Here is a 22,785-nt window from a genome sequence, read left to right on the forward strand (position 1 = left end):
CACCCAGACCATGATAAAACAGTTTCAAATCTTGCAGAATTAACTAAATACATCAATGCGATGTGTTTCCAAAACATTTGTGTGTTGTATTGAAGAGATATCAGCTCAACATAAAAAACTGCTGGGCAGTGCTTCTGTGTATTACCGGTTCATACCACAAGATGGTGCAGTGTTTAGTTTAACCCTTATTTAACCAGTCGAGTCATTAAAGCTTTGAAATTTTATACTACGGTTCGGAGCCGCGGACCTGTTTTATATATGCGTGAATATATACAAGATCGCTGCAAAAAGTGCAGCCTTACCTAATGTCCACCCTGCTGTTACTCATTTTATATTAAGATTTAAAAATCTAGTTGGTATTGGTATGGCGAGTAACCTTCAGTAATAGTAATAAATTACAAAGTAATAGTACATTCATGTAGTTGTAAAAAAGCATGATAATATAATAGGTAATCCAAAGTATTGAGAATACGTTACTGTCATTGAGTAACGTAACGGAATACGTTACAGAATAAATTTTGGGGCATGTATTCTGTCATCTGTAGTGGAATATATTTTAAAAGTAACCTTCCCAACACTGTCTGTATATTTATAAATCTATATATATCAGAAGTTAAACATTCAAAACTACCTCCTCACTGTCCCTGGTGATAACATTTTATATTAATACTGCAGAAGCTAATTACAAAACAGCACTTGAAATAACAGCCATAAATAGCTCTATTTCCCATCATGTAGATTGAACTTGACCTGAAATGAGCTGTTCATTGTTGTCCTAACATCTCATTGAGCACACATAAACTCATTTCTGTTTCTTCAGTGGCCACTTAAAGCTGCCTAACAGCTGTGTGTACAACCACTGCATTTGGATACCATTAAAGCTTGAAGTTATGAAGTGTGGCACCTAGACTGATGGGTGTGCAGGTGCAGGGAGCTGTAGCTACCTGCTAGCTGCCTCCCATTGGACCAAAAGGGTTAATGGGTGATGTCCTAGTGGTTACATCCATCTTTTATATACAGTTAAGTTGGAGGTGCAATAAAGCTGGTGTCTGGTATTTTGCTCGTTTGTGTTGTTGTGTTTGCACATCTCTGTTGCTTGTGGGGCTCGCACACAAGAATTTCACTCGCATGTGCTGTGCCAGTGTGCCTGCACATGTGATGTGACAATAAAAGTGATTTGATTTGATTTGATTTGGTAAGCATTTTGGCATTCCTCCGATCGTGTCATTTCACTGTTTGTTAACATGTTGAAGTTGTTTTTGCGGCCATTTGCATTTTAAATTCTATACACCTTGTAAAGCGTTTTCAGTCTGAACTGAAAAATAAACACAGACAGACATCAGCCTGGTTGAAAATGTTAAGTGTTATTCTTAACTGTTAGCAATTAGCAATATTTGAAGGCTGAATCTGTCTGTCTGCCAACCCTCTTCTTTGCCTCACTTCATAGACGATGCATAAAAAACACAAACGCATTTACCAACACTCCTCTCGACTCCAAAAATTTACCCTCAATTACAGCACTTGATTTTTACAATTGCCTTTTTTCTGCAAGCAGGAGTTTTAGCCAGGAGTTCTCGAGTTTCCCTCAAGTGCCTAATTTCTGGCATCCGAGCCTTTGTAAGAGCGCTGGGGACAGCAGCTCCGACAATAAGCATCTACACCTAAGGTCAAGTCTGAAGGGGCTGGCCCTCTGCGGAGGTCAGTCAGGTCAGAGTTGGCATGTGAGTGTTGGCACCCATGAATAGGACTGATTGGACAGGTTTGTTCAGAGAGTAATCAAGCAGGATGGAGAACCCAGCAGCTGGCCTCGCTACTTTGCAGAAAGGTTATTACTAATGGAAAGCCTTTGTGTTGTTACAGGAGTGTGCACTGTGGTTACTGTGTGTGTGTGTGTGTGTGTGTGTGTGTGTGTGTGTGTGTGTGTGTGTGTGTGTGTGTGTGTGTGTGTGTGTGTGTGTGTGTGTGTCTACTGTCACTGTTTATTTTTGACCGGAGCATGACATCTGTTTTCAGAGAAATGCTCCTAAAACACACTGTGAACTGGATTTTCTCATTACCTCATTATCAAACAATAAACGGGTGTCAGGGCTTGGTGGATACAAAAATTGAGGGAAAAGAGAGTGACTATTGACTGATTGCTATGCCCTAACCACAGACTGCTTTCTCAGATTCTGCCTCAGACCATTTATTTCAAACCCTCTCCACTCTCTCACTATATTCCACTCTTGCAATCTAATAAGGCTAAATATAAATCTCAAAAACAAATGATAACATTCAAAATACCTTTGCTCAACTAAATACTAAACCCCAAATTTCACTCAGTCGATCCACCAATGTCTGTAGCATCAGATGCTTTATGAATGTGCCCTTGTGGTCAATTAGACTAGGAAAGAATGGTAAATGGTCTGTATTTGTATAGCGCTTTACTTGGTCCTAAGGACCCCAAAGCACTTTACACTATACACAATCATCCACCCATTCACACACACATTCACACACTGGTGATGGCAAGCTACATTGTAGCCACAGCCGCCCTAGGGCGCACTGACAGAGGCGAGGCTGCCGGACACTGGCACCACCGGGCCCTCTGACCACCACCAGTAGGCAACGGGTGAAGTGTCTCGCCCAAGGACACAACGACCGAGACTGTCGGAGCCGGGGCTCGAACCGGCAACCTTCCGATTACAAGACGAATGCCCAGGTTTTTAAAGCTAGATTTATCACATTTACTATATTTAAATATACTAACACTTATACACTTATTTGCTAACAATAGAAAGCACAAATGCTCTGGATTCTGTAACACTAGTGAGATAATCCCATTAAAAGTTCTCTAGAAAGCATCGCATGCACACCTGTCAATCAAATTAGCCCCACTCCAACATAACACCTCGATTACATCCAAACAGGTGATTAAAAAAAGTGAATGGTGTAACTGTGTGTATTGTGAATGTAAGCCCAACACGGGGCAATGGCTGGAAGTGAGCAATAGCTATAAACCTATGTGCAGTACATCATTTGATATTTTATATTTGGACTATGTTAAGCTTCACTGTCCCTTTTAAATAAATAAAGAATTATAAAATGCTAAAATTAAAGGACTTCCTGTCCACAGAGACCAAACCTGTTGTTGTACCAGGCTGTGAATGTGTTGTTTTAATACAGTTTTTAAAAGTAATTCTAATAAAAAAAATGTACGTACATTAATAAAGTAACAAGACTCTCAAGGGGTGAAAAAAAAAAAAACCCTTGAGATTTTTCTCTCCATATTATGAACGTCAAATAAATCCAGTTAGTTTTGAAATCTTTTGTCTTCTGTAAAAAAAATAGACTCCTTGTATTGATGCAACATGAAGGATTCTTTCATTATTTTTCAGGTTTAGAAAAACAGTTTTGGTTAGAATTAACACAAAATTATTAGCATTGAAAATTTAATTAACACTGAAATATGTTGAAATTATGAAGGCACTCAGTGACTGTGCTTGTGTGATTGGCTGCTGTGTTTTCTCTCCTGGCTCATTTTTGTATTTTTGTCTGCCAAGGGTCCTTTTGTTTTCTCGTGTTTGTCCTTGTGTGTGGCTTGTATCTGTATGTCTGTGAACTCCCTCTGGTTCATTCTTGTAACTGTGGCCCCTCATTAGTCTCTAAAAAGGACATAATTGTTGTTGTTTTGTTCGGCACCGAGCCCTTGCCAAAGGATTCCCAAAATCCACCCCCACCCCTACACCTGTAATGTTTTTGTCCATTCAGTCCCGTGACACTCCAGGTTGTCATCAGTCAGCAATCGCTGCCATGCGCCTCGTGTCTGGAGTCATTCTGCAGAGATGAGTCAAAGCAGAGACAGTATGTACACAGGCACAAAGAGAAGATTTTATGTGATGAGCTGTTGGTTTCTTACACAACAGAAAAAAAAGTAAAACCTTTTTCACCTTTGATCTTCTGTGCCCCCTTTTTATAGAATAAGTGGCACCTAAATAGTGCTTCATATGCTTCATGTGCCCTTTTTTATGCTGGGACTCTACTAAAGAGAATCTTTTTTTTTTCCTGAAATAAGCTATTATGGCTCCTGATTCCCCGAAAGCTTTGGAAAGGACCTCCTGCTTTTGAAAAGTACTGTGTGTACTTTCTGGGCATGCCATGCCTGGGTAAATGACCTTATTGTTATGGACACGAGCAGGTAAAGAAAAACTCATCTAAGCTCTGTGACCACAGCATGCAGAAAGAGGATGCCACACCCCAGATTCATATTATTTTTACTTGAAAGCAAACATAAACTAAGCTACAAGAGGCGCAAAAGAAACAAAATGACGTAATGCAAATAAGCCAAAAAAAAATTCCTCCCTAAACCAGTTAAAAACTAAAAATTAATTAAAACTATGAGAACAGGAAACACAAAGGATATATACTCAGAAGTCTATCAAAACATACAAGCTTAGCATGTAGCAGCTGTCTGATCTAAGAGACAGGCTTCGTTTCCAACCTCCCTTAAATAAGAACAGGATAACCTTTCCCATTACTTACTCCATCATGTCACACCTGAGAATGAGAGGGAGGAGGTGAGGAAGGGGGTCAAAAAGAGGGACTCCTGACTGAGAAGAACACTGCTTGTATTTATGATGTCATTCTTTTGGGCATTAAACACCGCTTGTATGAACGTAGATGGACCAGTAACTCTCTTCTCACTAATGATAAGGACCCTAAGAGACCTTTTAAAGGCCTCCACTTCAGGGTTCATGTCAATTCCAATTCACCGTGGGTACTGAAAGCCTTGAACTCCAGTTCCAAAAACTGTTTCAAATGAACAAATATAAAACAACATATGTAGAAATGGATTGAAATTAATGAGAAATATTTACTTTCTCAAAAATAAAAAACTATTTACACTCAGAATTACCTTGCAACACAAAACAACAAGACAGGAAGGTTATAGCTGATATTCAGATGAAAACTGAGGTTTTCAGCTGTGATTTGAACTGTGTCAAAGAGTCTAGCTGACAAAGTTGTAGTGCTAATGAGTTTCTGGACTTCTAAAAGCCACTTTGGGCTCCATTCACCTCTATCTCCAATGGACAACCCAAGCGGATGTCAAGTAGTTGTGGTTTCCTTTGTGTTGCTAAAGCGTGCCTGTTAGCCAGCGGCTGGCTGTGGTGGAAGGGACCCTGTGGGTCTCTGATGAATGCCATTGTTGATATGGAACACCTGCCAGCCTTGAAACCAGCCTCACTTTGACCCCACCCAGTAACACCACCACCACCAGCCCACATTACTGCTTTCTACCTGTGGGTTGATGTCTAATTGTTGGCTCCAAACAGTGAATTAAAGAGAAAGTGAACAAGAAAGACCAGTTGCTTAAAGAGCAGGTAACAAGAGGTCATAGAAATAGTTACGTGTTTGCAGGGGGATGTCCATAGTGTGCGTTCAGGTACAGTGCTTTTATGTAAGCCCTGTTTGTTCAGCCTTTGGTGTGGCATACCTCTATGTATTTACCATCAGTCCAGAATGACTAGGCAAACAAACAGCTTGTCTATTGATGAGCAGGAGCGTGGAATATGCCCGCTGTATTCATAAGAGAGAAAAAAAAGAAGGGAGAGAGCAAAGTAAATCTGTCAAAGCGTCTATTATATGGTGTCCAAACAGAGAGTGCCCTCGACAATGGCCTTATTAATGGCACAATGTCAAGGAGCGGCAGGGCAATAATAGCAAATGATTTGTCTTTGTAAGGTTATCTCTGGAGATCAGGTATTGCAGCAAAGCAGATGATTTGGACTCTTGGGAGCATATCAGGAGGATCTGCGGCAGGAGCTGATTGGTCGTAGGCGTGTGTGCATGTGGAAAGCGTAAGTTGTGGTTTGTGGTGAGGCCGATGGCGTGCAGCCAGAATCAGGAGTGTGGCCGCTACGTGCGTCTTTGTTTGTTTTCCTACCAGAGCTTTAACCCCCCCTTCAACACACACACAAACACAGTCTTTTTGGAGAAAGTGAGGGGTGGAGTCATGAGTCCATGTAGAAACAACAGAGGCTTAAGGATAATGCTGCTGTGCCGTCACCTGTTTTAGCACGGTAGTACCTAACTCTGCTACACTGTGTTTTGAACACTGGTGACCTTTAAAAAAAACTGTTGCATTTAAAGTTCTTGCATTTCCCATGTTTGCAACAATTATGATTATAATGTAGTCTTTCACCACAGTCACTGATATGACAAAATTACACCTCACTTCTTGTTTTCTGTTTTCTAAGCTCCTTATTTACCTGCTAGTATAGAAAACAAGTCGGCATTCTGAAGGTGTTTTTAAGCTCCATAAATGTTTTCCATGTATCCAGTGATACAATTGCCTGCCTGTAACTTAGTTTCTTGTTGTAATTTAGTCTTTCTGGACTGTGAGTGAATGGTGGGCTACAGTTCCTCTTAAACAATATATTCTATTAGGCCATTTCTAAATGTGATGTAGGCTTTGAACTGACATAAGGAGACACAGAACCACCTCAAAAAGACTCTGAACCACCAAAAATGTACCTGTGATGTTCCCCCTTTACTCCCGATGTGATCTCCTGTGCTGTTCCCTCGTGTCTACACCTGCAGTTTGTATTTTGTGGATTTAATATCAACTAATAAATGTAATTAATTTAATGCGTAATGTGACATGCATTGAATTTGTGAGTACAAAGATAACAGGTTAGCTGTTTATTCTTTAATATTAATCCTTTGCAGGCTGAGTTAAATATGCATGAGTTGTCTGTTGTAACTCTTAACTCAGGTAGGTTTCATGAAAAATGTACAGGTACAGGGGGAACGTTATTGCTGTTGCACAACTTACTCATACATTTGACTCTATGTGTTCAGTATAGACTGCACCTCCTGCTGGTGTATCATGTGGAGGCTGACATCGCCACCTCATCTATATTCTATATATTCAATATTATTGTGTAATGACACGCTCAAAGCTCCTCTCACCTGCTTAACACATAGGGTCTCATCACTTTTACAGAATCATCTCATTTTTAAGGACCCATTTCTCATAGATTTTATCCTGTCAAAACATGTTTATCTGCTTCTGTATGAACGCACTTTGTTCTAAATCTGCGCTCTTAATCACATATTTTAGTCCCGTATATGTGGGGCATGTTTCACCCTGACATCTTCCTGCTGTTAAAAACGAGGTCACCTCCTCTCTGCTGCTGAATGTGACCTTTGTTGAAGGAATTATGGATCACAGCATACAGTGTGATGATGAGCAGAAACAAAAGTCTGGGATTAAGCGGGAAAGAGAGCAACAAACAAGTGGACACGTTACAAACACAATGAACCCCTCTGTGTGCCCGTGTGTTATACATCACAGCCTTACATTGTTTTACAGAGGTGTTTTTGTGTAGGTATGCACAAATTGAATGTGGGCTGTATTTTAAACTTAAGGCATTAAAACAGTCAGAACTGGGTGTGATGATCTGTTTTCACATATTTCACTTTTGTCACGGCTGGCGGAGTGAGCCGTGTGGTGTGGAGGAAAGGGAGGACCCAAAATGCAGCAGTGACTGATGATACGAGTGAAGTTTATTTACAAAGTGACAATGGCAGAAACAGGCAGTGAGGCATGACAAAACAACTGAAGAAACCTAAACTGGGAGAACTAAATGACAAACCTGAGACCATACAAAAGGGGTGCGGGGCAGAGAGACGCAGAGACAGGAACACCATAGAACGCAGAGATACACGGAAGAATGCAGTGATACATGGATGAACGCAGACGAGCCGACAACGAACACAGACCGACACCCACTAAATATACACACACAAGGTACTCAGGTAATCACACACAGGAGGGAAGAACAGCTGAACCTAATACACCTGGGGACCGGAGGAGACAAGCTGAACACAATAACAACAGACACAGACCTTCAGAACAGAACAGGAAATCCAGAACACGAGCCTTCAAAATAAAACAGGAAACAGACTGATGTACAACACAACACGGGGACATGAACAGAGCACCAAGGACAGACACAGGTAGGGCTGACAATACACCAAACTTCAGGTTAACCCTAACTAATACAGATCAGAAAAAACGCAAAACGCTGGGTCAACGACCCAGGGCCATGACAACTTTTACTCCCAGAAAAGCACATTTTTATGCTTAACCCTAAAACTTACCGGAATTTTTTTTGTAAATACAGCACACACTTTAACCAAGTGTAGTTTTCCTGCTGAAACTATGATATATCCTGTTACATGCTCAGAGTTGAGGGGGGGATATTTCAACCCTCCCCCATGCACTTTGAGGGCTTGTCATTCTTTCATTTATTTCATTAAATATACTCAAATTACCATAGAAAAACTATGTTTTTAATCCAGGGGTCACGTGGTAACGTTTTGCAGATTTGTCTGATTTTACATTTGTGTCTCTAGTATGCTGTTCAGTTACAAGACCGGACCGTTTTGCTGTTTCTATTCAACAAGTGAAAGCTAAGGGGAAAAAGGTAACTAGCTTAGAATTTGTGGGGAAACGAATTAAACCCATTATCGAGCACAAATTCCACCAAAGCGTTAATTTAAAATACTTTGGTGGTTAAATTATAAAGGACTGGTAACCTTAAGAGCAGAAGTTATTAATAGCAGATATTGAGACTCAGGAAGGGCAAAACACAGCTAAATCAAATGAATATAGGAGCTGCTGAAAGTAGCTTTATTAATGGTTTATTAACAGTGTTAATATGCAGAGTAATTGGTAACTAAAATCTTTAACATCTTAGGACCTGGCGTTCACATGTGTGGACATCACATTTTGGGTTGTCTAGACCAAAATACTAAATTTTGCTCTACAAGGGCCTGATATCCACTAAAGAGGACATTATACTGCCACTTTTCTATCAAAATTTAAAGAGAATGTCCTTATGTGTGGCTCTTATTTTTATCAGAAACAAAAATCAGGTAAAAAAAAAAAAAAATCATGTCATTCTTTGTTTTTACATTCATCAGGTCCCAATTGGCCCAAATAGCAAAAAGAAATTAAAAATACATGCCATGAAAGAGTTTGGGTCTTAGGAGGTTAACATTCATGGCCCTGCTGCTGCCAGCCTGCAGTAGGATTTATCAGAAACCTGCCAAATATAAAGAGCTAAGGGAACTAGAGAAGCAGTTTATCTGCATACAAACACGTATTTTTTGTTGTTGTTGTTGATTCAGGTGCTTTGTGCCTATTTAAAACAAACCTCCGGTGGTTTTAACGTTTTGAAGAGGAGGTCAGATAATTAACTTTTATTGGCTTAGCTCAAAGCTTTTGATAACAAACATGATTAAAAAGATGTCGTAAACTCTTCTTTCACTCCACCTGGATTCACTTTCTTGGTCGCAGCAAAGAGGCAGGGCTTTAAATCCACCATGAAACAGATGCTGCTGGGCATGACTTGGTCATGGTGACTTTATTTATTACATGTTTGTTTCCTTCATTACAGTCCATCTACTTCTAGTTGCACGTGCGAGTGAAACGTTTCACTACCGAGTGCGGCACACGCATTGTCCACTTCCTGCTTTGTTTTCCACAGCACTAAGACAACCTCTGTATTTACTACAGACTGCAAGAAACAAGCGAATAATTAATGAGGGTTGCATCAGCCGTTATTCAGAGCTGTGATTACTAGAAACAGCATCAATATTTGCCATAGAGGGAAATATAAATCATACACAGACTGATAACGGTCAGTGGAGCAGTCAGAAGTATTTTTCATCTGTCAGCTGCAGACGTTGGAAACAATGTCCGAGGGTGTGTATTAAATGAGCTGTGACCCGCGGCTCTGTGCCGGTGCAAGAGCACTGACTTCACGAGAGAAAAGAAACAAAACAGAAAAACAAACGCCGGTAAAAGAGTGAACCTCCCTGCTCATCATCATCATCATGGCCCCATTCTTCCTCTTTCAATTGCAACTGAATCGCCTCGGTCTCATTACAGATTATGGCCTCAACAGAGTGACTCTCCCCTTTCTCTCGCCTTTCTCCACACAGTCCCTCTCTTGATTAACATTTTCTGCTAGGCTTCACACCAAAGGCACAACCTGTGCGCTTTAAAGGCAGGGTGAAAAAAAAGCCATCGAGCGCTGGAGTAGAATCAGATAAGGCTATCAGGCAGGAGGCTTTACTGCCTCGGCTTTGTCCCGCTCCTCCACCCGGCCTCGCTTCCTCCCTCAATCTCTCACTCCACTGCACCTTTTGTCCAGCCTGATTCCCTGACAGTACGCTCTTCTCAGCCGGGGACCCCCCAACCTCCTCCAGCACCACTGCACTGTGAGCCTGAGCGCTGCAAACAGCAGCTGAAAGAGAAGGCGAGGCTGATGTTGAAGGTGAAGCCCCAGCAAACGGCTTTAACTCTCAGAACAAGCCTCATTCAGCGTGTTTCACAGAAACAAGTGGAAAATAAAGTGCAGTTTTCATCCGGAAGCAGTACTTAGAGGACAGTTTGGCCCCAGATTTCATTCATGTGAACCATTGGCTCTGGTGAAAGCTGAGAAAAGTTCCTACCTGACACCATCAGAATCAAGTGATTTATTCATTTATTTAGCTTTTATATTGTAACATTAATATATGTTTATGAGGCAAAACGTATATATAATATACTGTTGTTAATAACAACAGGTCTTGATCTAAGACCAAAATCTTGCTTTGTTACATAAAACTTCAGATGCATTAACATCATGGGATATAGCAGAGTTTCAGTAGCAAAACTTCATCAATTTAATGTCTCAGATTTAGAGTATCGGTTAACATGCTTGAATATTTGTGCACAAATCTGCCATATTGTTTTAAGTTTAAGTTTTAAGAATGCAAGCATGTTTGTAGCTTAACGCGTATCATTAGACCAGGCAATGTTTCCCATCTTCTGAGAGCGTGTGAATTGTAGCCTGTAGAGGAATAGCACCTGGCGTGGTCTTCTGCTGCTGGAGCCCGTCTGCTTCAGGGTTGTGCTTTCAGAGATGCTCTTCTGCATAGATGTAGCGAGTTTTGTTTTACGTACTTTAGCCTTTCTGTCAACTCAAAGCAGTCTGGCCACTCTCGTGTGACCTCTGACATTTTCACCCTGAAAACTGTCCATGCATACACTGAATATAATATATATTGTCCCGTCCCGTTGAGTGTAATTTCCTTTGCTAAAAAGAGGGGGGGGGGGAAGTATTCAGTGGAGTTTTTTTTTAATGTAGATTGTGGCTTCCTGTATTAGCTGTGTTGTCATATATTTCTGGGGTGAAGTCTCAAAATATAAAGTCTAATGGAGTGCAAAAATTAAAAAAAAGAAAAAAGATCCTGCCTGAGTAAATGATCGGAAAAATTATTTTAAAAATGCACCTTATATACGCCTGGATGGTTTTTATTATTAGCGGTATCAGTGTGTGTGTGCGTGTGTGTGTGTAACCTCATATTGTCATTGTGGACTCACAGACGTCAGCACAGGTCAGCTGCTCACTCTCCTCCAGATGGTCAGTGAACCTCAGCCTCCTCAGAAAAAAGAGGAGGAGGATCCATTCACTGTGTCACACAAGGTGCCAGTTCACTTCAGCAGATTGACAGGTGCACTGATGCAGCCACCGAGGAGGATGAGGAAAGCCTTTAAATCCCCGCCCGGGCCCGCTGCAGGCCGAGCTGCGGCTGCACGCATGTGTCCCTCCAGATCCTCGTCCCGCACCCTCGTCTCATCGCAGATATTTGCAAACAGATGCGAAGAAGGCAGGCCGCCTTGCTTTTTTTGATTAATCAAGCTTTAACAAGTCAAGTTGACTGGATGCGAATGTAACATTTAGCATGTGAAAAGAGGAGGCCTGGTTTTGATTAGGCCTAAGCTGATAAATGGCAGATTCAAACAGGCCCCCCTGCCATTGGAGAGAAACCCCAGAGGTCCAGAGGTTTAAGTCCAGACTGATATCAACTCTGTTGCTTCTCTTTCTTCTTCACACCAATGAATAGATCCATTATTCAGTAGACTCATTCGCATCTCCTAAATTGAAGTGGCAGCAGCTTAAAAGCCCCGTTTTCTAACCCCCCTTCTCGCTTTTTATACGGAGTCGCTCTCCCTAACAAATTTGCCTGCTGAAATATTCATGGGTGCGATTTGTCTCAGTTTGTGCCCCTCGTGTAATCATCGCTTTTACATTTGGGATTTTTGCACTGAATCAGGGAAATAAGCTCATGTTTTTCTCCTAATAGAGTATGTTTAAAAGGAGTTTACATGAAAGCGGCATAAAAACATCATTTAAAACAATATAGAATTGAATTTAGCAGATACTGTTTCTGTACTTTGCTTTTTTGCATGCAAAAGGACTGTATTGTAATCTGCTGGCATGCTTATCTCCCTTCTGTTTTCCTTTGGGTAGCTTTACATTGTTATAATAATGATTCTCACTCACAAGCTACAACTTTCTCTTTTTTCAAAATCAACTCCTAAAAAGAATTTTTTTTGTACATCTTGTAAATAAACTCCAGCTTGATATACTTGGTATCTTGGGAAACTTGTAAATCGACAGTTTAATTAATGCCCCATAAAAAAATACATGTTTTTTTTAAAAACTCTTCTAGAAGGCCAAAAGTGATGCCTAGAAGATTAGCCTGGTTTTAAAATAAAAAGAAGACCGTTCATATGCCAGAAGTTGTTTTGACCAGCCACCAATTCCATATGGTGATCAAACAGCTGGGACATTTACCCCAAATGTGCCAAAAAAAATGCACAGCAAGTTATCAGAAAAGACTTTGTTGCCACAACAATGCAGTCCGATGGTCTATAACTCAAAAAACCTGAAGGTAACATTTTGTCTGGCTTCATTAAATATACTAAAGTCAATATATAAAAACAGCTGAGCCTCTGAAAAGCTGAAAAGCTCCGTGTAGTTCCACTGTAAAGTTTGCATGGAAACCTGCCTCCCAGTAGACCCACATGTGGACAAACTGCCGTCAGTACAGGGAAGCATATCGTTATTGGGTTGACACTAGAGCGAGGGTCGAAACTTTGTTTCTATCTAAGTTCAGTATGTAGGCCAGAGAATTTTGTTAAAGCGATTCATTTTTTAAAATGAAGAAATAGAACTGAAGTTGTAAACAACACAAGTTGACATCACCAGAGTTAAATGTTATGCCTTTGATCTTCGAACACATCTGGAAACAGTGTTTTGTTTTGTTTTTGTTTTTTAAGTCCTTAAAATAGAAGAAATTTAAAAATAGAAAGCAGAAAAGTTTGCTATCACAGAAACCTCAGAAAAGTGGTCAGTCTAGGCCAGTGGTTCTTAACCTTGTTGGGGGTACTGAAGCCCACCAGTTTCATATGCGCATTCACTGAACCCCTCTTTAGTGAAAAATAAAATGTGATTTTTTTCAAATTCAAGACAGATATGTTTTTTACTGGTGTACAAAATGAGCCGTGCATGTCACGGCGGAGGTTCTGCCGAACCCCTGAGACCGACTCACCGAACCCCTAGGGTTAGTGTTTTTCCTAAGTAGAAATGATTTAATACAAATGCTAATATTTCCCTCTAATATACTCAAACTCAGGAAAAACCTTTTCCCTATTCAACCACAGCAGTGCCGTTCATTTCGAGGCCTTGACCGCTGCATCTATTCATCTCACTTTCTGTCTTCATATAAAGACCCAGCAGCCAAGTGCCACTCTGACCCCCTTCCTCCCCTCCTTCGCTCCCTCCTCCCCGATCTTGGTCAACTGGACGTCCTGTGAACCTCTCGCCCCGTATTGTCCCCCCTCCCTGACCCCGGTGCGACCAGAGGAGAGAAATATTGCCCTAATCCACTCTGCACACACACACATGCACACACCGTGAGAAGCCTGACGTTGTTACTCGAGCTGCATGTTTCTTTTGACTATCACACATAAAGATGATGAATTCACCGTCTGAAATTTAGTATGTCTAAGAGTACAGTTAACATGGCTTCCCCTAGCTCTCAACTTTTGCCTTTGTTTTCTTCTCTTTCCAGTCGACTTTTTGGCAAAGTACTGCATTTTCAGTCAGGAGAAGCTGGCCGAGTACAAAAGGGCTTTTGAAGCAGTAAGTGAAAAGGGATTTAAACCCTTTATATTCCCCTTTTTCTTTTAGGATATTCTGTTTCACTCACTGTAATTTGCTGCTCTCCCTCCCAGAAATACAGATTTTTTTTCTCCTAACAGTAGCAATGGCTTGCAAAATTTAGGAAAACTGTAAAAATGTTTATCTCAGAATTTAAGAATTTAAAAAAAATCACTTTTTTCCAGTTCACAATCACAGTCAACAAAGAAAACCAATGAGTATTAAAAGAAGGTTGAAACAGATTTCAGCCTTAAGAAAAGATTCTGCTAGTTAATTAATGTGATAATTCACACCTTGGTTGGATTCCTACAATATTTCCAAGGGTCGAAACGAAAAGTCAAAAGAAAAGACTTTAAATCTCAAGTTTTGAGTTTTTGTTTTGCTTTTTTGTAAAATATTTATCGTTTTTTCCACTTTAACCACTATGCTCTGCAACTGGTTGCCGAGTGGTTGCTGGATTTTGCTGGTTGTTACTAGGTGAAAGCACCAAAAGCCTTCTATGCTAGTGATTGCTTTGGTGGTTAGCATGGAAAACGACGACTTGTCTGCAAACAGTTGACAACTACTCGCCAAGCAGTAGTGAAATGTGAAAAAGTATGAGGCAACCTGGAGTCTTTTTCCCTTCAAACTAAAAGTTCTACCTTACCGCCACAACCAACATGTTTTAAAAAGCGCAGTTTTTAGTTTGAAGGCAAAATGTTTCTGTTTCCAGTTTGCGTTTTGAAGTTTCACTACTGAAAAGACGACAAGTTGGCATCATTCATGCAAACTAGAGGCAATCTGCTACCAACAAATCTGGTGGTGTAACCTCGAGCAACCACTCTCCAACTAGTTGGGGAATACACGTTTTCCTCTAGTCCTGCGTGATTCAGGTTTTATATTCACCTTTATTCTTTAGTATATTCTCTTTCTTTCACTGTAATTTGCTGAACTTCCTTTTAGTAATAATGTAATTTTTCCCACTGATGGTAGTAAGGTTGACAATAAGTTGGCTTTTAATTAATCAGTTAATCCAATCATCCTCAAACTGGATGGATTTATTTCCAAACATAATAAAGAAAGTAAAGGTCAAGCTACAGATTTTAATCATCTATCACAACTTTCTGTTGTTTCTTTATATAGTACCCAGCATTTTTCCCTGTTTAATCCTTTAAGTTAAAGATGGTAATGGCAGTCTTCTTTTGCAGGAGGACAGTGACGGTGATGGCTACATCTCCTGTCTGCAGGTCCTCCTCGCTCTTAAAAACATCATCCCTCCTGAGCTGCTTTCCGAAGAGGAAGAGATCTACGTCTACAGGGTGGGTCTTCGCTTTGCCTGCACACGCTCACATCACACATTCACGACGCTTTAACAGTTGCATGGGTTTGCTTTTTGGATTTCTTTTCTTTCTTATTTTTCAGATCCTGGAGATGGTGGACTTCAGAGTGACAGATGGGCTCGTGGACCTGAGGCTGTTTGCTGTAATTGCAAGCCTGGCACAGAAAATTGCATCCATGGAGTAAGTGACCAACTAACACACCCCTCAGAGAAGCCGGAGGAGGAGTCGCTGACCTCCCATAAATAAGAATAAGACTGTGTATGCAAGTTTGTTCCAGTGATTTTGCCATCGTGTGTGGGACTCTCTTTGATCCACTTTACCTTTTTAGAAATGTTTTATACGACTTTAGAGGTCAAGGTTTCGAGTCTGGATGTGATAACTGTGCACTTTGCCCTTAAGGGCTGAAACCAATGTTGAATAGTCACCAGAATTTGACTTAATTCAAACTTATCTTACCATGAAAAAGTTAGATATCATATATATCCATTAATTTGGAAGAAAACAGCTAGAAAAATGATGCAAAAGCTGTAAAAGAGTTAAAAACTTTATTTAAAGAGCTGTGTTGTATTACTTTAAAAAAGTAATGCATTGCCTCCTTAAAGAGAGTAAAAGTTATATAATTACCAAATAAACAGTATAAAACTAACATTACAGCCACACCGTGACACAAATCCCTGTGCTAATGAAGGCACACGCTACTCTTTCTTTTAGTCTTTAGGTTTTATTACAAAGATGACCAATGAGTGCATCACAGGAAACACTGACTGCACTGTGGCCGTGAAGCAAGTCTGCTCAACTGGTTTTAGCTTTCGAAACTCAAGCTTTGGCTCTTTTCTTGTAAGAGGGGTCTTCATACACTCACTCTGGGGTCGTTGCCTACATGGACCGTCGACTACTGTGTCACAAACGACCGTTCTGTGTGTTACTCTCACGTGTGCTGTTGTTGGTGCTTGAAGGTGTCCACTTCAGACACTTTCTGGGCTTCTCATGCTGCTTTTTGGATCTCTGATGTTTTTTCGTGCTTCTCCCGTTCCTAAAGAGCTCCACTGTGGAGCTGGTCTGCAATTAATACATGAAAAAAATTCAACAATTTATTAATTTATTTATTTAAAACAACCCTGAAACAAAACAAAACAAAAAAATTCTCCTCATATCAAACGCTCTACAATCCAGGGGCTGCTCGCTGTGTGTCTGTGTTTTTAGCCAAAAAGATATCAGGTGTTTTCACTCCTTTCTCACTTTTCACGGCGTAAACGGGAGAAAAAAGAATTAGCAGGCGAACAGATCGTGAAAATAACCGAACCCTGAACCCTGCTCGGGCGGCGCTCGGCCTCCGCGTCCTTGTGTCTCTGCATTGTGCCCCATATGTCGCAGATTCCCACACACAGCGATCTCTCGCTGCCCCGGGCTCTATAGCTTCCTACACACAGGAGAGTGTGGAGCCAAGCCAGCACCAGAGGTCCCCGAAGGTCAAGGCCTGCACCCAAAACCTTCACCCCAGAGTGAGAGCTCCCTCTCAGCGAGTACGGGGCCAGGGTCACGGGTCCTCTGATTTACGGCCAGCCCCTTTGTGTGGTGCATTAGAGGAGGCCTGTAGACTGGCTGCCTCGCTGGCACAGAAAGCCCAGGGTGTCTGCGCTCTATAGAGGCAATTATAGTAATGATAATGAATGTCCATATTAAACCTCTTTTCACAGAACTCCTTTCTGCGATTTAAATGATAAGAAGAGAGGAGATCAGCGCTCCTATCGCCACCTCCTAAACAAGGAGAAAACAATAGCATCCTTCTGCCGTCTCATCCCAACTGAACTCAGCTGATCCTCTTACCTGTTTCACTTAATCCTGTTGTCTGTAATCCTAGCTTCGAAATGAGCTGCAACAGTAGTTACACAATCAGCCTTTCTGATCATGAAGGGCTTAGAGGAGGCGGCTCCCTCATGTTCATAGATGTTTCTTGCAGTTTAACGGCACAGTAATTACACCCTCCTCCCCCGTTTGCTCTCCTCTTTTCTTTTCATCTTTAACTGTCCTCCCCTCTCGTGTCTCTCGTCTCTCCGGCTCTCTTTTTGCCTCCCTCTCACCCTCTCTGTGCTCTCCTGTTTTGGCCCTTGACTCAGGCCATCTGTCCCTGTGTGGCATTGTGCTTCCTCACAAGTCCACCTCACACAGCACCACATTCCCTCAGGCAGCATCACGTGGTCTGACGGGAAGCACATTACCATGCAGAATTCCCGAACGGCATCGAGCGGAGCCGGCTCATCCTCGTGCTTTCGCTGGAAGCTCACGCTGACGATCTCCCCACTACGTAAACTGTCTGATAGAGTTTCCCATCACCCGTCAGCCTGCTCAGAATATCCCAAAACAACCCTCAACTCTGTCAAGTCGAACTAGGTCAGGATATGTTTGCATCCCTTCACCTCCTGCTTCGCCAGCTCCCCAGCGAGGGGACCGCCAAAATTTGGGGAGTATTACGCAAGCGAGAAGTCTGCTGTGCTGGCCACAGCGGGGTGCCGGAGGAGGTCCGACAAAAGAAAATGGGTTAGGCTGCTATTATCCTCCCTGCAGTCCATCATCGGTCCCCTCGCCCCTCATTTACGCGAGCCATTATCACGCCAGTGTCCTTAGCGCACCAGCATTTGGACTCTTTTACTGCAAACCAAGTGCAATTAATAATCATTAGCTGCCCTGTCTCTCTTCATCCCCATCAAGCCCCTGCCTGCACCGTGGTTGGAGGACAAGGGCCAATCATGGAGCTGGGAGCACTCAGGCGTGCACTGCACTCGATGGCCTGGTGCTCAGCCATTCTTTGGTCTAACAGGCCATTGAGCGCTCGGCGAGGAGGGGCTCATTAACACTGGGCGCTCGTTAGAGAAGGGACGGCCGTCGCTGTGCCACACGCTGGACAGGAGAGGCCTGTGCCCACATAATCGGACCAGTCTCCCTCTAATTATCCGAGCAGACCTAGATTGTGCCGGTCTGCGACTTGTCACATTGCTGCAGAGTGTGCGTCCGGTCGCTGACACCCCTCCCCAAACCTCCACACGGACTCAAAACCAGAGCAGTTTTATCCGTTACTGTGGCGGGGTGTCCCCGTTTGCCCACGCATTGTTTGGCTACTGTGAACAACCACAATGGACTCAGAACATTTTACCATCACGTCTCCTGTAAACACGACGTCGCACAGGACAAACCCGCCAAAAAATGCCGCCAAAGTTTTTCCTATTTTTGGAGCGATTACATGACCACAATTATTTGTATTCACAACAATCCCGTTTGTCCTTAAAGGCCAGCTGCTCTCTTCTTTTACACTTCATGACTTAGTCAATAAAAGAATTAGTGCAGCGTGCTCTGGAGGCTCATGGAGCCACTTTGTGTCTGTATTATGAAATCAGAACAGGTTTGCAATCAAATAGCAAAACTATACAAACTGGAAATGTGTAAATAAACTTAACCCTAATCTGGTTTCCTCTGCAAAAAGTTGATCATATTTCTTCTTCTTTTTTTTCAGTTATTGCAAAAAATAAGCTCTGTTGGAAAAACATATTTCAGACACTATTTGGTTTGGTTAGATGTAGGAATCTTCCAAATTTTAAAATAATATGTTGTTTTTATCTGTTTCAAAACATTAGGGAGTTTTTTTATGTGTCTCTTTTTAACTCTGTAAAGCCTGAACCATGAAATAACTGTCATCCATCCATCCATTCTCTAAACCTTATCAGAATCGGGGGGGGGGGGGGGGGGGGGGGGGGGGGGTTGGAGTCCATCCCAGCTACCACAGGGCGAGAGGTGGGGTACACTCTGGACAGGTCGCCAGTCTGACGCTGGGCTGAAATAATGCCAAAATAAACCTCATGTATCAGATATTATACACTCGATGTTAAACAGTTAAACATGTGTCTCTGAAAACCATGAAACCTTTACATGTGAGTTTGGGCTGCAGAAATACAAATGACTTGACAAACAAATAAATAAATGCATTTAAACAATAAATTTAAAAAATGAAAATAAGGTTATAAATAGCTCTAAAAAAAAAGCAGATGTTCTATGAACTAAATGATGTGCATCCACACGTTGTATAAGTGTGTGTCATACAGTTTGGTAGCTTGTATTGTGTATGGGATTATTTAGGGTCTTTTTTATGTTTTTAATCTTTAGGCCAGTAAACTACTTGTGTTTTTTCCCCTCTTATTTAAAAAGAATAATAAACAATTCTATACACACAAACAGCGCACGTTAGGCATTGAACATTACAAACATTTCTGGGATTGTTACTTTTGAGCTCATGGGTGTAAATCTTGTTTTAATGATCTGCAGTGTTGTAACCGGTGCTGGGTGTAACACATTCCAAACTAACATGTTACTGTAATCACATTACATTTGTCAGTAGTAATGTAGCTAAATTGTACTAACTTCATTAATTACATTACAGTTAATTGTGTTGTTACTCGTGTTACATTTACTCAACACTGAGTGTTCGCCAGCTCCTGTTCTCTGGAACCGGCTAGAATCACTGTGGCTCTTTGGGCTCGTTTCCAGCTTTGCATTGGATCTTGTGTGTCCTCATTAGGATAGGGATTTATGTCAGTATGTGGGACTGTAGCCTCAGGTTTATGTTGTTAGCTGGTAATTGTGTAGCAATGTATTTCAGGTCATGTTATAGAATAATGCCAAAGTAATGCAACAATTACTTTTTCCGGTGAGTAATTAAGTAACGTACTGCACTACTTTTAAGACAAGTAACGTTTAAGAAATCACATTTTAATTGTGAATTTATCTGACTGGCAGTAAAGCCTTATTTCAAAGCAGCTCTCAGATCCGTTGTGATTTCACTTTATAGCTTTATAAAGATATAAACGTAGCTCCTCTCTTTCGGGAGTTTCCCAAAGCCTGAAAAATACCCTGATTACATCATCGGGGTAATCTCACTTTGGACTTGGAAACATGAGTTTAAAAGTGAAGATATTCTGGATGTGACTTCTCTACAGGTAGAATTAAACCTTGAAAAGTTTTCAGCTCATGTTCTTATTTTTGCTTTTTCCTTTCAGCGAGTTTATGCGATCGCTAATCAGCAGCATGGACTTCCGATCCTTGGAAGTGAGACTCTTCAAAGCTAAGGTGCAGTGAAAGCTTCCTTTGCCTCATGTTTACACTCTGGAGTTTGTTTTCATGATGTGCCCTCAATGCAACATCAGATTAACTCACACATTAGTCACATTTATTCCACACAAGCCGTCCCCGCCTCTTTTCATGGCCTCGCTGGTATAATTATAATGAAATAAATGCTGGCAAACACTTTGAAGAGTAATTCCAAGGCATCCTTTATACAGCAAGCTTTTTTTATGAGAGGCACTCACCCCTCATGCATAGAAATGAGGGAAGCAAGTCAGGGAGAGAAAGAGAGGGGTGCCTTTCCCTTTTCATAGATTAGCACAGCCTTAATCTCATTAAAGTGCCCAGCAGTGAACATGCCGTCCACTCCGCCCAGCCCTGTAATCAGCCTGAGACACACGGCTCATCTTAGATGGACCAGGATGGATCTACCAGCTGGCCCAGTACTCAGTCACAGAAGGAAGTACTGAGCAATAGAAAGGCAGGAGGAACATGAAAGCCTGCAGCCATGGGTTTGGAAACTGAGCCCCTGGCCAGGTAGGGGAGGCTTCGTAATTACAGAGCTGTTAGGGATAGGGTTGTTAACTGGAGAAGTTGGGGGGGGGGGCAGCAGCAATGGGTGTTTGCCAGAGGGATTATAACCCTCCCACCCCTACTCCGCCTCCGCGTCTGACAATTAGTACCTTGACTGCATTAACTGTGCAAACAGGTGCACTCAAAAAAGACTAGAAACAGCCTGTGGTAATCTGAGGCTTCCCTAAAGAGCACACACACAATAACAACACACAAGTGTACTCTGTAAAACAGCAGAAATTTACTTGGGCATTCTGCGAAGCTCTGCCAGAACCCAAATAGCCAGCGAGAGAAGAGCCACTGAGCCAGACTGGCTGTAGTTAAACCTTTACTCAAAAAGCCATCTCTAGACCCAGCAGTCTTAGCTAATTATAGGCCAATCTCCAACCTTCCTTTCATATCAAAAATCCTTGAAAGAGTAGTTGTCAAACAGCTAACAGATCATCTGCAGAGGAATGGTTTATTTGAAGAGTTTCAGTCAGGTTTCAGAGTTCATCACAGCACAGAAACAGCTTTAGTGAAGGTTACAAATGATCTTCTTATGGCCTCGGACAGTGGACTCATCTCTGTGCTTGTCCTGCTAGACCTTAGTGCAGCATTCGATACTGTCGACCATAATATCCTATTAGAACGATTAGAACATGCTGTAGGTATTACAGGTACTACGCTGCAGTGGTTTGTATCATATCTATCTAATAGACTCCAATTTGTGCATGTAAATGGAGAGTCCTCTTCACACACTGAGGTTAATTATGGAGTTCCACAGGGTTCAGTGCTAGGACCAATTCTGTTTACATTATACATGCTTCCCTTAGGCAGCATCATTAGAAGACATAGCATACATTTACACTGCTATGCAGATGACACCCAGCTCTATCTGTCCATGAAGCCAGATAACACACACCAATTAGTTAAACTGCAGGAATGTCTTAAAGACATAAAGACCTGGATGGCCGCTAACTTTCTGCTTCTTAATTCAGATAAAACTGAGGTTATTGTACTCGGCCCTGAAAAGCCTAGAAATATGGTATCTAACCAGATTCTTACTCTGGATGGCATTACCTTGGCCTCCAGTAACACTGTGAGGAACCTTGAAGTCATTTTTGACCAGGACATGTCCTTCAACGCACATATTAAACAAATATGTAAGACTGCTTTCTTCCATTTGCGCAACATCTCTAAAGTTAGAAATATCCTGTCTCAGAGTGATGCTGAGAAACTAGTTCATGCATTTATTACTTCCAGGCTGGACTATTGTAATTCATTATTATCAGGATGTCCAAAAAACTCACTGAAAAGCCTTCAGCTAATCCAAAATGATGCAGCAAGAGTACTGACAGGGACTAGAAAGAGAGAGAATATTTCTCCTGTTTTGGCTTCCCTTCATTGGCTTCCTGTTAAATCCAGAATTGAATTCAAAATCCTGCTCCTCACATACAAGGTCTTAAATAATCAGGCCCCATCTTATCTCAATGACCTTGTAGTACCATATCACCCTATTAGAGTACTTCGCTCTTGTTCTGCAGGCCTACTTGTTGTTCCTAGAGTATTTAAAAGTAGAATGGGAGGGAGAGCCTTCAGTTTTCAGGCCCCTCTTCTGTGGAACCAGCTTCCAGTTTGGATTCGGGAGACAGACACTATCTCTACTTTTAAGATTAAGCTTAAAACTTTCCTTTTTGCTAAAGCATATAGTTAGGGCTGGACCAGGTGACCCTGAATCCTCCCTTAGTTATGCTGCA

At 41.6% G+C, this 22,785-nt stretch overlaps 1 protein-coding gene across 1 annotated transcript in view; it reads left to right on the forward strand.

Annotated features, from left to right (window-relative positions):
* LOC308400100 (uncharacterized protein) overlaps positions 1-22,785 on the forward strand; it is a 67,393-nt gene that overhangs the window by 41,333 nt on the left and 3,275 nt on the right. The window contains exons 11-14 of the mRNA XM_080887604.1: positions 13,957-14,027; positions 15,233-15,343; positions 15,447-15,544; positions 20,410-20,479. Of these exons, the coding sequence (XP_080743730.1) occupies positions 13,957-14,027; positions 15,233-15,343; positions 15,447-15,544; positions 20,410-20,479 (350 nt within the window). The remainder of the gene's footprint in view (positions 1-13,956; positions 14,028-15,232; positions 15,344-15,446; positions 15,545-20,409; positions 20,480-22,785) is intronic.

Source organism: Rhamphochromis sp. 'chilingali', assembly GCF_963969265.1.
Source record: "Rhamphochromis sp. 'chilingali' genome assembly, chromosome: 7".
Taxonomy (NCBI): domain Eukaryota; kingdom Metazoa; phylum Chordata; class Actinopteri; order Cichliformes; family Cichlidae; genus Rhamphochromis; species Rhamphochromis sp. 'chilingali'.